The sequence below is a fragment of the Xyrauchen texanus genome, chromosome 35, assembly GCF_025860055.1.
Source record: "Xyrauchen texanus isolate HMW12.3.18 chromosome 35, RBS_HiC_50CHRs, whole genome shotgun sequence".
NCBI lineage: Eukaryota > Metazoa > Chordata > Actinopteri > Cypriniformes > Catostomidae > Xyrauchen > Xyrauchen texanus.
Window position 1 is genome coordinate 1,758,152 of NC_068310.1, and position 16,263 is coordinate 1,774,414.

The 16,263-nt window shown below is 42.7% G+C and overlaps 1 protein-coding gene across 1 annotated transcript in view; it reads right to left on the reverse strand.

Moving 5' to 3' along the window:
- The window catches only part of LOC127628708 (nuclear pore membrane glycoprotein 210-like), a 112,026-nt gene that overhangs the window by 44,681 nt on the left and 51,082 nt on the right, over positions 1-16,263 (reverse strand). Inside the window, exons 25-29 of the mRNA XM_052105519.1 lie at positions 8,857-9,036; positions 8,693-8,773; positions 5,380-5,511; positions 4,509-4,667; positions 4,252-4,343 (exon numbers count right to left, since the gene is read on the reverse strand). Of these exons, the coding sequence (XP_051961479.1) occupies positions 4,252-4,343; positions 4,509-4,667; positions 5,380-5,511; positions 8,693-8,773; positions 8,857-9,036 (644 nt within the window). The remainder of the gene's footprint in view (positions 1-4,251; positions 4,344-4,508; positions 4,668-5,379; positions 5,512-8,692; positions 8,774-8,856; positions 9,037-16,263) is intronic.

Genomic DNA, 16,263 nt, shown 5'->3' on the forward strand with positions numbered 1-16,263 from the left:
TATTCAAAACCGCTTAGTCTTAGATACTCTTACGGCAGAAAGGGGCGGAGTCTGTAAAATGCTGGGGGTATCATGTTGTTTTAACATTCCTGATTACAGTGATAACATAACCAGTATCATTGATCACATGAGAGAAGCCGTAAAGGAGCCCTCCCCAGCTACTGGTAGTCAGTGGGAGGGGTGGCTGATATCTATGTGGTCAGGCTGGTTCTACCGGATAATTCAAACTGTCCTGCCAATTGCTGGTATGGGGTTATTAATTCTGTTCTGTTTACCATGTATTATGAAGTGCATTTCCAGCTCAGTACAGAGACTGATCAGGGCGGCGACAGTTAGCAGAATAACGTCAGTTCAAGCAGTGAAACTGACCAGGTACCCAGCAACTGATGAAGAGCAGTGTGATGATTATGACAGCGATGACATATACACAGAGATGTGATTAACTCTCTCCTTGCCTTTCTGAGGAACATGAAAGGGATTTTCTAAATTTTGTTTGATTGTTTACATTTTGATAATATTGATTTACTGTTTTTATTTACTGTTTCTTTTTATTTATTTATTTTTTATTTAATTTTTTTTTAGGTTGTTGAATCAACCGTGGGGTGATGAATTGATATGTTTTTTCCTACTAATGTGATCTATAAAAATGTATTTGCTTGCTAAGTAATTAAGGGCCTATCCTTACGAAAACAGCCTAAGTTTTTCCTTCTAAATTTTTCAATAAAGTCCAAGTAAAATAATCAGCTATACGAAAATCAGACATGAAGGGTATAACTGTGATGTAAAGACTTGAATTAATTCTATTCTTAAGATTTAACAGTACAATGGGTTTGACTAAAATTAGGAAAACAAGGCTGAATTTTTATATATATAGTTTATCAAGTGAAATGATAAAGAGGAGGAAACTGTTACGGAAAAATTCAGTATTATTATATTTATTTGTTCCCAAACTGTTAATTTCATTTAATCATGTGTTTCTGTGAGGGCGTCCAGCAGCTGAAGCAGGACAGGAAAGAACAAACGTAATAAAACCAGATGGGCCAGGAAGATAGACACCTAGAGCCCGAGAAGTGACCTTTTCAGGAGAATACAGGGGGGTCGTTTAATAATAAAATGAAGTCCCATGCCCCCCTCCTGAGAGAAGCAGGAGGTAATTTAGGTTGAAATGCGGTTTGTGAAAAGAAGCCTCAGAAGAATAAACCTTTTCTCTTTATTACAATTTGCCTCCTGAAAGTTTTCTTACACTTTTGATGCTGTTTTTATTAACCTCTGAAAATTGCTATTACACTTCTGTCACAAATTCCTTGTATGTTTAAGCATACTTGGCAATAAAGCTCATTCTGAAACCTAACAAATTCAGCTCTTTCTCTTTAAAAATAAGACGTATCTGGTGTTCATTTAGAATGTAATGTTAAGCAACTCTGGTTTATCAGATACTAATGAAACATGTAAAAAACTAGACAAGTAAACATACTAAACAAGAAAAAAATTACTTTCTCAAAATGATAAAAGGCCATGTTGCAAAAATGAGTACACCTTCCTGAAAGTTATAATATAAACTTAATCAAATATTTTTTGGTGCTAGATGAGGTACATTGACCAGCAGATTATTCTTTTGAACTATCACACTCAAATAGACAGCTAGTTTAAGTTTAAAAGTTTTACTTATCCCATTGAATCACTCTCAGACTCGATACTGACAAGTAATGGATCACATGGGAGGGAATTGTCAAGTAAATGAAAGAAAATTATTAAATTGCACAAAAGGGGACAATGGTACAATATTATTAGCAAATCACTATTATTGGCTCAAAACACAGTAACAAAAATAACACAGAAATTCAAAAAGAATGGACTTGTGAAAAGATTGCTGAAATGTTCAGACAGTCGCTGTTAGCTTCACCTCATGATGAGCTATTTTTGCTAAGAACGTCCAAGCACGCCCCTCAGAGCTGGCAAAAGCTGTGGGAAACCAAACTGGAGTGACCACTTTATCTCACACAGTAAGACAAGTATGCATGGTTGTTATACACACAGGAAGGCACTGCTGAAGCCAAATCATAAAAAAAACTTGTTTAGCCTTTGCCAAGGCCCATACTGATAAAGGTGGCTCATTCTCATGAGCCCAAAGATTAAAAAAAAAAAATGATCTGATGGAATCCAAAATGCATGGCGTCACACAGGAGTGCAGTGGGATGGTACCCACCGTGATGTCCAGTGGTGGTAAATTCTTATACGAGTGCTGAATTGCACTTCATCAATGGCATCATGAATTCACATATGTTCAGAAAAATCTTAAGAGAAGATGCCACCCTCTCTTCCCACCCTGGGCAGTCAGGCACTTTTTTACCATGTCAATGACCCTAACCATTATTCCAAATCTACTGCAGAATTCCTATGGATAAAGAAGATAGTATGTCACCCAACCTCAACCCTATTTGAGCACCAGTGGGATGCAAGTCGAGCATCACTCCCCGTTAAACTTCCCCTCTTTCAGGGGGGCCTGGGTAGCTCAGCGTGTGTTGACGCTGGAGTCTCCCCTGGAGTCATGAGTTTGAATGCAGGGTGTGCTGAGTGACTCCAGCCAGGTATCCTAAGCATCCAAATTGGCCCGGTTGATAGGGAGGGTAGAGTCATATGGGTTAACCTCCTTGTGGTCAGGATTAGTGGTTCTCGCTCTGAACACGGAAATGTTTCACCGTTGGAAAATGCCCCAACTATGTAAAAGATACACACCGTTGTGTCGCGTCTTGTTTTAAACAAGAATAAAAGTAATACTTATAACACAAATAAACAAGTAAATTACAGTTACTACTTAACACGCTGTTACAGACTGCAGTATCAGTGCTGTTTTATGGAGGGGCTTAATTTTCTTCAAATTCGGGATCAGAATCTGGATCAAACATTTATGGGTGAAATCCTCCAGTTGTTTCATTCAGGAGGCACAAAAACTGGATAGAAAATGACCAATTATTCCTAAATTATGACTACTTTCAAATAAACATTTGATAAAAAACAAACAAACAAAAAAACACACTAACATTATAAGTGGACCTCAAGGAACATTATAAAATAAAAATCCAATTCTTGACACCTTTAAGCAAAGCTGCCTGATTTAATTATTTGACAGATATTGATAACATATCTTCCGATTGTTATAAGTATATGTTTAATACATTTCAATTTTGTCACCTTTGCATGAATTGTAATAGTAATAATTTAGAAATAGAAATATATCTTTATGTTCAGAGGGGGTGTATATATTTTTATTCTTAAATATGCAAAAATCTATATTTTTTAGATAATGGCAATTTTCTTTGTCCTAATCTTTTAGGCATGAAATGTACAATTATTCTTTGTTAGTTCATCTTTGTTCATAATGCATTAAAGGGATTGTTCACCCAAAATTTTAAATTCTCTCATCATTTACTCACCCTCATGCATCCAAGATGTCTATGACTTTCTTTCCTCTGCTGAACACAAATGAAGATTTTTAGAAGAATATTTCAGCTCTGTAGGTCACAAGTGAATGGTGGACATAACTTTGAAATTCCAAAAAATAAAAAGGCAGTGTTAAAGTAATCTACAACTCCTTTTGTACTACAAATCTCCATCTTTGACCAGTCTTAACCAGTTGGTGGCTAAATGTGAAAGTTGCTTTCACACCAGAATGTTTAGGTGAAAGTGTAGATTTACAGTAAAAAAGGACTTAAATAATGATCTGTTTCTCACCCACACCTTTAATATCACTTCTGAAGACATAGATTACACTGCCTTTATGTCCTTTTTGGAGCTTCAAAGTTCTGATCACCATTCGCTTGCATTCTATGGGCCTACAGAGCTCAAATATTCTTCTAACAATCTTCATTTGTGTTCTGCAGATTAAAGAAAGTCATACACATCTGGGATGACATTAGGGTGAGTTAATGACAGAATTCAAATTAATTCCTATTCCTTTAACTAAATTAATATAAACACATTTTAATGTAAAAAAATGTAGTATATGAAGACTGAAGGAAGTTTGTTTGAAGTTGCTCTTCAGTCCACAAAAACCAGGTGTTATGAGTTTATTTTAGATATGGATAGTAACTTTTAGTCGCATGTTTGAAATTACGCAAATAAAATGTCATTAGTATTGCGTATGCTTTATCCTGTGTTACAACTAATGCTCAAGTGAAAGCAACATGAACACCTGATCTTTGTTCAATCCAAGGTAGTATAATCTAAGATGAATGGTTGCGGTTTCCTTACCTGTTGGTTTGAAGTTTCAGCAGTGAGTTTGGTGATATCAGTATCTCTTCAGCTTGAACTTCTGGGTTCAGCAGCTGCAGTTTGTCATAAACCTGCATTTAACATTTCAATAAGCAGTAGGATCAAACATGACTCTCGGTTTACCAAATGTTACTGCAATGTCACCATTATAAATGCCCCCAAAAAACACAGAAAGATGAGTCATTAGAGCAAACAGTGATGTCCTCTATGAAAAACAGATGAATATGAGTGTGCACCTGGATCTGTATCTCATCATGTAGTTCCAGTGTGTTGTCCTGCAGATGTCTGGCGAGAGGAACGCTGCTCTTCATGATCACCTTCAGTCCAGTGCGTCCTTTACTCCTGCTAAACACACTCATGGCAAAATTGTGCTCAGCGCTGAGCTGCACTGACGCCTGTGGGACACATCAGACAAACACGGACGTTCAGACAACAGTTTCTCTATACTGCAGTCCTATATATTGAACTAAAGGACATTTTATGAAAGCACTCAAATAAAATAAAAAAATATCAATACAAACAATCTAAATTATTTATGAAATATAAGAAAAAGAATATGAACGTACTCGCACAGCCGTAGTAGTCTAAACAAGGCAAAGTTTCAGTCTGATATAAGACCATTGCATGGTACGTGATCTTTTGGCAAGTCATCAACAACACACACTTCAGATGGAATCGATCACCCACCCTGCGACCAGAATATATACGTTATTCACACTAGCGCCATCTTTGATTTTGAATGGGAATGATGAGGCTGTGAGGGTTGGACTTACAGTCTCTTCAGTGGCATGAACAGTATAAAGCTGTATAAAGCTCCTACATCACATCTGATTTTCCACAACTCATGTTGTCTGGAGTTCTTTATAAACTGAATGTTCTTGGACAGATATTTTATCAATGTTTTGTCTGCGGAAAGATCCAAAAACACTTTAAACTGCAGTACAGCAGATGAAGAGGCTGTAAGTCTATCCTGCACAGCCCCATTCTCATTCTCATTAAACATCAAAGACGCCGCTAGCGTGAATACGGTCTATTGATTTTAAGTTGAAATGAGCACACACATTCTCGGTGAGGCACTGTGCAGATAAGAGAGAGTGTTGTTGTGACCTCTGCATGTCGTGTGTGGACGTCCAGTATGTCTCTCTTTGTCACAGACCAGTGGAAGGTCAGACCTGGTACAGCATTTCCAAAAGAGAAAGGTGTTTGACTGCTGGTCATCCCCATCACATACACCGGCATCTACAACAACACAACAAAGCTTTATGACACACTCAAATAAAAAAATAAAAAAATGTATTCCCCAATTTGGAATGCCCAATTCCCAAAGCGCTCTAAGTCCTCGTGGTGGCATAGTGACTCGCCTCAATCCGGGTCGCGGAGAACGAATCTCAGCTGCCTCTGTGTCTGAGACAGTCAATCTGGATTCGAACTTGCGAATCCAGTGGTGGTGGTCAGCATCAATACTCGCTGAGCTATCCAGGCCCCCACACTCAAATACTCTTAACAGTATTTCACGTTCATGTATTCTACATTTAAGGGATAATTAGGTGTAACTAGTAAACATTAATGATTCAATTATTTGTTCTGTCAACAATTTTTGTACTAATGAAATTCCTCTCTTGTGTGACTGTGCTGAATTTCTTTAAAGGTGCATTAAGTGATTTTTTCATGGAAAAGTATGCAAACAAATCTTCCTACTCCCTTAAAGATATTAATCAAATAAGTGTCCTGAGATATCTCACTGGTCTCTGTGACAGATGTAGACTTTGTAAATAGCAAACCAATATGTGTCCGCAAACAGCTGACTACAGCTTTTCACCTATCAATCATTTTGCTCGTTCTCATAGTGTTGTATTAAAAGTGCATCATTGAGGCTATGATTGATAATATTTGTCAGTTGAGGGTGCTATTGTGCTACTCTTGAATTTGACATAGGAACAAACAATGCTGCACTTTTGCTTGGTTTTGCTCTCAAAATAATTTTTGGATGTTTTTTTTTTATTTTTAAATGAGGGGGCATGGCTAATTAAACAGCTCAGTCACATGATAGATCACAACATTCTCTTGAATAGGCTAGAGAATTATGTTGGCATTTGTGGAGTTGCATTAGCATGGTTTAGGTCCTATTTAGCAGACCGCTACCACTTTGTCTATGTAAATATGCTGATGCCGAAAAACAAATTCATGCATTCATGACTTCAAGACTAGATTAGACTAGATTATTGTAATGCATTACTGTCCAGCAAGATCAATAAATAAACTTCAATTGGTTCAAAATGCAGCAGCCAGAGTGCTAACAAGAACCAAGAAATATGATCATATTAGCCCCATTTTATCATCGTTACATTGGCTACCTGTTAAATTCCATATTCATTTTAAAATTCTGTTAACTACGTACAAAGCTTTGAATGGTCTAGCTCCGCAGTAGTTAAGTGACCTTCTACGCATGCTATATTCCATCACATTCATTAAGATCGCAAAATTCTGGCCTGTTAATAGTTCCTAGAATATCAAAATCCACAAAAGGAGGTAGATCCTTTTCATATTTGGCTCCTAAACTATGGAATAGTCTCTCTAACACTGTTTGAGATGCAGACACACTCTCTCAGTTTAAGTCTAGACTAAAGACTCATCTATTTAGCCAGACATACACCTAATTTATCCTCCAACCCACAATTAGGCTGCTTTAGTTGAGTCTGCCGGAACCAGAAACCAGAAACAGTGATCATGATCTCTAACTCTGCAATAAATTTAATGGCATCCATGCTTACATATTTTTATTTGTTTCCCTGTCTCAACCTCGGGACTCCTACCCTGAGGTCACCAGAACCGTCTGGATCCAGCACCATTCCTGCTTCGTGTTGGACTCCACTGCTACATGTCGCAGAATGATGATGACTCAATGCAGCCGGTGCCAGCCAAACATCTCTTCAGTCTATTATGATGGACTTCAGAGGATGAACTGATGCCATTTCCAACCATAAGACATGGGATACTTCATATGCCATTGTCTGAACCTTGGATTTAGGATGGACCACACCGAACCTCACCGAAATTACCGGCCAGTTTGAACTGCGTTTCACATCCCTGATCTCTGCCTGCATCACCTCGGTCTATTGATGGACTACACTCTTATAATGTAAATCATAGACTATCAATTGCCAACAAAAGCCTTCATCAGCCAATTAACAAGGACAATTGCATCTATGTGAACTTCTGCAGTTAATCCAGGATGGACTTCAAGACATTGGTCATTAATCTTACATTTCAAACAAAATCGATGTTTAAACACTGACCCTTAACAATTACTTAGTTTAATCATTTTAAACCATGATTTTAACTATACATAAGTAATATTTACATTATATTCATGATGTTAGCCAGAGGGGAACTGGCCCCCACAGTGAGTCTGGTTTCTCCCAAGGTTATTTTAACATCTTATGGAGTTTTGTGTTTCTTGTCACTTCAGCTTGCTCACTGGGGTTATTAATACAATTACTATTTAATTACTTATTTTTTACACAATTAACAATCGTATTTTATCTAATTACACAATGATGATTCATCAACATTATAGACATTACAGTTTTATTGTATGTTAATGCCTGATCTTCTGTAAAGCTGCTTTGAAACGATGTGTGTTGTGAAAGGCGCTATACAAATAAAATTGACTTGACTTGACATGAACGCTTCTGAATGCTAAAATCGCTTACAGCACCTTTAAGTTCTCCTTTCTGTCATTACAATACAAATTAAATATACTGTGGGAATGTTCAGTTCAAATTCCAACTCTTTAATGGAAAGGGAGCCAATATTTAAAATTTTAATGAAATAAAAAAAACACGTTAAAATATTTATTAATCATGCCCCTTGATGTGCATAAAATGACGTGTACAATTTTCAAAGTTTATGCTACATTTAACATGACACAGAGTGCTACAAATTCAGTGTTTATGATGCTTAAGAGTGAGACCTCCCAAACGCATCGCTCTGAGGCACGCACATGTACATAGAGGGACAATTTAAAATAGCGCAGACGGAACATAAGAACACGTACTCTGAGAACAATACACACTGATGAACTGAATGCAAAACAGACTGCTGTTGACTTGTTCAATGATATGAGAATAAATCAAATTAGATATTCAGTTCTAACGCCACTGGTTTTATTGTCTAATCAATGCTTTATTCATCCAACTGATTTTCAATCCGTATTATATATATTTATTATGGGCCCTACATATTATCTTTATAAATATTTGAATTATTATGCACTATTTATATGAATTATCTTTATTTGGGGGACTTTCTCAGCAAATAAAGATGTAAATGATTTATTGCGATTAATCGCCATGTCGTGCAATTAATTAGATGAAAATGTTTTAGCGATGGACAGCTCTGATATAAATGTGTGAGTTACCAGTGTTCCCATCTTAATCCTGGTAATGGGGGCTCTGATTCTGATGGCCTTCAGCTGGACCACCTCAACATCCACTCGATCCTGTTAATAGCAGTGTTACACTCATCAACACACAGATTAAATCCCATCAACCTCCACACATCTGTCAGACATTACGGCATCACCTGTGACACCACCACTAGTTTGCCTGTTTCCGTGTCAACCGCCTGAACCACACCAGTCACGCTCATGTTGCCCACAGACAGGCCCTGGATGTGTCCCAGACTGTTGATGGAGGCGATGTTCTCATCCGACAGAGAGAAGAGGATGTTGGACTGCGGCTGTGGTCCTCCTTCTGATGTGATCTACAAATACAATTACACATGAGTCACACATCAGAATGCTTCAGCCAGAAAGAGTGCCAGAGGGTGAATTGAACTAAATCTGTCAAAAACATGTGACCCAAAATCAATCTGCAGAAAGAATAGAAACCTACTTTAGAAATATTGAGAGTTTTTTCATTGTGATATTAATTTTCATGACAATTAAGAACATTTACCCAGAACATTCAAAACAAATTTTGTAAAAATTTACATATTATTTCAATTGTACAGTCCTTCTAAAAAATACAATTGTAAGTATAAATTGTAGCGGATTCCAACTAAATGATGCAAATTCAACATATAATCATATTAAATAAATCAATGTTTGAAACAATAAATCGTCATAATTATCTTTATTAATTAACCAAACTAAAAACTAAAGATGGTGACGAAAAAAGAAAACATGTGAAAAGGTGAGAGAGTCAAGAGCTGGTAAAAGATTTTAAAACAGTGACGGAGAGTTGTTTGAGAGTAACAATTCTTGATGCTGCTTTCTTGGAAATATCTTGTCACTTCAGAACTTCGATCCATGTGAATATCTGCAAGAAATGTCTTTGGATGACTGGAAATATTCTGTGCATAGAGCAGTGAGAAAACAAGTTTTAAGTTGCTTCCGAAGAACCAGCGAAATGGCACAATTGTTTGGGGAATCTCTTTCTACTGCCTTTCCATCCATCCATCCATCTTCAACCACTTATCCGAAGTCGGGTCGCGGGGGCAGCTGCTCCAGCAGGGGGCCCCAAACTTCCCTATCCCGAGCCACATTAACCAGCTCTGACTGGGGGACCCCGAGGCGTTCCCAGGCCAGTTTGGAGATGTAATCTCTCCACCTAATCCTGGGTCTTCCCCGAGGCCTCCTCCCAGCTGGACGTGCCTGAAACACCTCCCTAGGGAAGCGGCCAGGGGGCATCCTTACCAGATGCCCAAACCACCTCAACTGGCTCCTTTCGACGCAAAGGAGCAGCGGCTCTACTCCGAGCTCCTCACAGATGACTGAGCTCCTCACCCTATCTCTAAGGGAGAAGCCCGCCACTCTTCTGAGGAAGCCCATTTCGGACGCTTGTACTCGCGACCTAGTTCTTTCGGTCATGACCCAGCCTTCATGACCATAGGTGAGGGTAGGAACAAAAATTGACCGGTAGATCGAGAGCTTTGCCTTTTCGGCTCAGCTCTCTTTTCGTGACAACGGTGCGATAGAGCGAGTGCAATACCGCACCCGCTGCCCCGATTCTCCGGACAACCTCTCGCTCCATTGTCCCCTCACTCGTGAACAAGACCCTGAGGTACTTGAACTCCTTCACTTGGGGCAATACCTCCTTCCCTACCTGGAGTACGCACTCCATCAGTTTCCTGCTGAGAACCATGGCCTCAGATTTAGAGGTGCTAATCCTCATCCCAGCTGCTTCACACTCGACTCTCAAGCGATCCAGTGAGAGCTGAAGGTCACGGACCGATGATGACATGAAGACAACATCATCTGCAAAAAGCAGCGATGAGATCCTCAGCCCACCGAACCGCACACCTTCCCCATCCCGACTACGCCTCGATAACCTGTCCATGAATATCACAAACAGGATTGGTGACAAAGCGCAGCCTTGGCGAAGACCAACCCCCACATGGAATGAACTCGACTTTGTGCTGAGGACCCGGACACAGCTCTCGCTTTGGACGTACAGGGATTGGATCGCCCTAAGAAGAGACCTCCCCACCCCGAACTCCCGCAGCACCTCCCACAGTCTCTCCCGGGGGACCCGGTCATATGCCTTCTCCAGATCCACAAAACACATGTAGACCAGATGGGCATACTCCCAGGCCCCCTCCAGGATCCTTGCGAGAGTAAAGATCTGGTCCATCGTTCCACGGCCAGGACGAAAACCGCATTGTTCATCTTCAATCCGAGGTTCGACAATCGGCCGATCCCTCCTCTCCAGCACCTTGGAGTAAACTTTACCAGGGAGGCTGAGAAGTGTGATATCCCTGTAGTTGGCACACACTCTCTGATCCCCCTTTTTGAAGAGGGGAACCACCCCTGTTCTGCCACTCCTTAGGCACTGTCCCAGATTTCCACGCAATGTCTACTGCCTTTTTAAACTTTAAAAGGTGTTCATGTTCCTCCCATTACTCTCTTATTATTAAAAGGGTAAATCCTGCAAGTTCCCACATGCTTCAAGCTTTACTGTCCCCTATCTCTCACTCGTTCATAAATAAGACATTCATACACGCTCACACAAAGACTACTTTGGCCATGAACTAAAGACCCTTCTGAAGATTGTTTTGTTTGATTATTTTCTTTATTGCAATCTTTTAAGTTTGTTGGATTGTTGAAGCAGGTGCGCAACTGTGCTCATTGTTTTAACTATTGGGGAATTTGTCAATTTGTTTATTGCTGTGAGAGATCAACCAGGCTTGATTCCACCCTCCACTCAACGATCACTCTCCCCGGATTACTAATCTAACACACCTGTTCACTATTAACAACCTCATCAACACGTACTATAAATCACTCACCATAACCCCAGTTCAGCGTCAAGCCTCCAACAGGAACAGACTCTCACCGTGATCTTCTGAATCCCTGAAGCATCCCGATTGCTGAAAAGTAACGTTAACTTACCTGAATACCTCTAACTTCTGTGTCCTCATTCTGTTGTCTCCAGGACTCCTGTTTACATTTCCTATCGCCAGTGCCCCTGTATCCCTCCGATTCGCCAGTGAGTCTTCTGAACCCGTTTTCATGTATCTGCTTCTAAAAAGAGAGGATTTGTATCACTGTACTGTGACTACTTGATTCCCACATTCCCGAAGTGGTTGTGCTTACCTGTTGCCTGTCTGGCACCGAGTGATCTTCACCGTATCTGCACCTGAACTGCCAAATTACTCACCTAACACTTGCCACCTAAAATAAAGCTGTGTTTGGATTCACTTACCTCTGCCTCCTTGTTTATATCCTGACAGAAGGCTTGACCAACACCGTCAAGGATCCTACACAGCCCGAAAACGGCACTTCCGCAAACCCCGCTTCTTCTCTGGTGTACGTCGCCAACTCCGTCTCCCGACCAGCGCCCTTCTCAGGTCGGGCGGAGGATTGCAACGGTTTCTTGCTGCAATGCTCGCTCGCCCTTGAACAACAACATCAATTGTATCCTACAGAAAGATCAAAGATCTCCTTCATTATCCAGCAATTATCCGGGTCAGCGTTAAGGTGGGCTGAGACTATGTGGTTTCAAGGGACTTCGGTAACATCTTCACTGCAGAGTTTCATGACTCACTTCAAAGAAGTGTTTGGACGCCCGGCAGAAGATTCGTCTGTCAGCAAGCAGCTGTTACGGTTACGTCAATGTAAAATAGCTCAAGGATGGGCAAGGAGGAGGCGAGAACCGGCTTGTCAATATAAATGATAATTTAATGAAAACTTAAACCAAAACACATAAACAAACACACACGACGGACATGCCCATAATTCTCTCTCTCTCGAACCATCGTCACCGGCCGCCTTTATCCCTCGCGCGCCACATCAGGCCGATTGGGGACCGGGCGCGTGATATTCTGATGGGCGCGCCCCTCCACTCCACACTCCTCCCGGCATTATCTCAGGCCGGGTGCCACCGGCATGACGTACACCCCCATCCCTGGGGCGGGTGTATCTTAGCGTCCGCGTGGTCATCCCCGCCTTCCTCACCCTGGGAGGAGAGGAGGGAGAAAAAAAACAAACAAACAACAAAATAGGCGAGGAAAAGGCCAACACGGTGCGAAAGGGAGAGAGAGAGGAGAGAGAGAAAAAACTCACTCACCGGTTCTCCGATGTACCGTCGCGTGGTCCTCGAACACTCCTCAACACTCAGGCGGACGACAGCCGCTCCAACCCCGGGCAAACCGGTGACACCTTCGACCCCCAGTGGGCAGAACGCGCCTCCGCTTTTCTGGCGGCAAATGGGGACACTCCTCCGCCCCTGGCAGCGGCTCTACCACTCCGGCTCCACCATAATCGGAGAGATTATTCCCTCCTCCCCTCGCGGACGGCGGTCTCCCTCGACCCCTCCGCGTCTCGGGGAACGGCAGGGCACTCCTCCGCCCCCGGCAGCGGCTCCCTCGCTCCAGGCAGTCGGGTTATCCAGTCCCCATTTGCCCCGCGGACGACGGCCGTTCCCCGCATCCGGGCGGTCAAGGTAAAAGATCCGTCTCTGATAACTCTCTGGAATTCCGAACTCTAGCATCAGCAAGTGGGTGGGACGAAAAGGCTCTTCTTGCTGTTTTTCGAAGAGGACTGAACCCCACGCTTCGTCTCCAGCTTGCCATTTACGACGACTCTCTAGGACTTGAAAAGTTTATGCAGCAGACTCTCCGAGTTCATCAAAGATCTCAGAACTGCTATCTAGAGATCCAACAACCAGCCCCCGTACTTCATCAAGCTCCACCTGAATTCTACTCAGAGCCAAGGTTGGAAAAGATGCAAGTGGAAACCCAACGACTGTCTCAAGCCAAATGCAATCGCCGCCGAGAATTAAGATTATGCCTATACTGTGGGATTGAGGGTCATTTCCTCCATGCATGCCCATCATGCCCCCCTCATCGACTCGTAAGTTCAGTTCTTCACCACCCTGTAGTCTCGACACTGTTAACTATATCAGTAACCCTGAAATCTCCAAATTTTCATACTTCAGTCACGGCCATCGTGGACTCCGGGTCGGCCGGCGATTTCATATCAGGAAGTCTCTGCAAAAAACTCAAACTTCAGAGATCCAACACAGCCAAACCATACTCCATCCATGCCGTGACTGGTGAAGTCATCAACAAGGGGTATGTAACATCTCACATAAACCCCATTACATTATGTGTTGAGAACACTCATCAAGAGTCATTTGAACCACTCATTCTCGAGAATAGCCAAACTGACATAATCCTTGGGCGTCCATGGCTCATCCGCCATCAACCTACCATTAATTGGAGATCTGGCAAGATTCTGAATTGGGGTTGCAACTGCCTTCCGACTAACCTTGCATCCCCCGTATCCCCATCCATCAAGGCCCCAGAGTCGGTTTCAGTGAGTTCAACTTCCGTCGAAAGCCCGACAGAAAACCTGTCAGTGACCATTCCTCCAGTGTACTCTTCGTTTGCGGATGTGTTCAATCCGGTGGCAGCTTCCAGGTTGCCTCCACACCGACGATGGGACTGTGCCATTGACTTGACTCCAGGGGAACCCATTCCCAGGGGTCGGGTATACGCCTTGTCCATTCCTGAACAAACAGCTATGCAGAAGTACATCGAGGAAGCCCTACACCAGGGGTATATCAGACCATCCACCACGCCTGCTGCCGCCAGTTTCTTCTTTGTCCCCAAGAAAGATGGAGGGTTAAGGCCATGCATAGATTACAGAAAGCTCAATAAGATCACAGTCAAATTTAGTTACCCACTCCCTCTTGTCCCATCCGCCCTCGAACAACTTCGAGAAGCCAAAATATTCACTAAACTCGACCTAAGAAGTGCATACAACCTGATTAGGATACGAGATGGGGATGAGTGGAAGACAGCATTCATTACCCCCGCAGGGCACTACGAATACCTCGTGATGCCGTATGGCCTGGTAAGCGCCCCTCCGTTTTCAAAGTTTTATGGATGAAGTTCTCCGAGACTTCCTGAACCACTTTGTGTTAGTCTACATCGACGACATTCTAATCTACTCGAAAGACCCAGTTGAACACCAACGTCACGTCTCCCTAGTGCTCCAACGGCTCCGAGATTTCTCTCTGTTCTTGAAGGCAGAAAAGTGCCTGTTCCATCAGACCACTGTCGAATTCCTGGGTTATCACCTTAGTGAACGAGGAGTTGAGATGGATGACCACAAGACCAGGGTCATCACCTCCTGGCCCACTCCGCAGTCGGTAAAGGAACTGCAAAGATTCCTGGGTTTCTCAAATTTCTATCGACGGTTCATTAATAATTATAGTATGTTAACAGCTCCACTAACTTCCCTCCTGAAGGGAAAACCAAAGACCCTTTCTTGGAACCCTGATGCCGAACACGCCTTTCAGTCTCTCAAGATTGCATTCACCAGTGCGCCCCTGCTCCGTCACCCAGATCCTGAGAGGGTTTTCCTCGTCGAGGTAGATGCCTCTGATATCAGGGTAGGAGCAATCCTCTCACAGTGCTCAGAACACGGTTCCAAACCCATGCCCTGTGCATTCTTCTCACGTAAGCTATCCACCGCGGAGAGCAATTATGACATCGGCAACCGAGAACTCCTGGCCGTTAAACTCGCCCTAGAGGAGTGGAGACACTGGTTGGAGGGGGCCAAGCACCCGTTCATCGTCCTTACTGACCACAAGAATCTTCAGTATTTGAAGGAAGCCAAAAGACTCAACCCCCGTCAAGCCAGATGGGCCCTGTTCTTTACTCGGTTTCACTTCCACATATCTTATCGTCCAGGCTCAAAGAACATTCGAGCGGACGCCTTGTCGAGTCTCCATGCCTCCGAAGCACCCCAAGAAGAGCCCGAAGCCATCCTGCCTGAAAAATTATTTGTTCACCCCATCCAGTGGGATCTCAACGAACAACTCCTCGAAATGTCGCAACGCGTCCCTAGTCCCCCAGAATGTCCCGTTGGAAAGGTCTATGTGCCCGAAGATTTCCGCACGTCTCTCATCTCCTCTGCCCATTCGTCTGTTGGAACAGGCCACCCAGGTATCAGTAAGAATCACTCGACTCTCCAACACAAATACTGGTGGCCAAATATGCAAAGGGACATTACGACATTTATTCAGGGATGCGCTCTCTGCGCCATGACAAAAGTTCCTCGTCATCTACCTACTGGAAAATTGCTACCACTGCCCATCCCACACCGGCCCTGGTCCCATATTGGGGTAGATTACGTCACAGACCTTCCCGCCTCTGATGGCAATACCTGCATCCTTGTGGCCATAGATCGATTCTCTAAAGCCTGCAAGTTAATCCCCCTAAAGAAACTGCCCACAGCCTTTAACACTGCAGAATTACTTATGGAGCATGTCTTTCGTAATTTCGGCATTCCAGAAGATATCGTGTCCGACAGGGGGCCCCAGTTTATCTCCAGGGTGTGGCGAGCTTTCTTTACCCTATTGAACGTAACGGTAAGCCTAACATTAGGCTATCACCCACAGTCTAATGGCCAAACCGAACGAAAGATCCAGGATGTCAGCCGTTTCCTCCGTACATTCTGCCATTCCAACCACCACACCT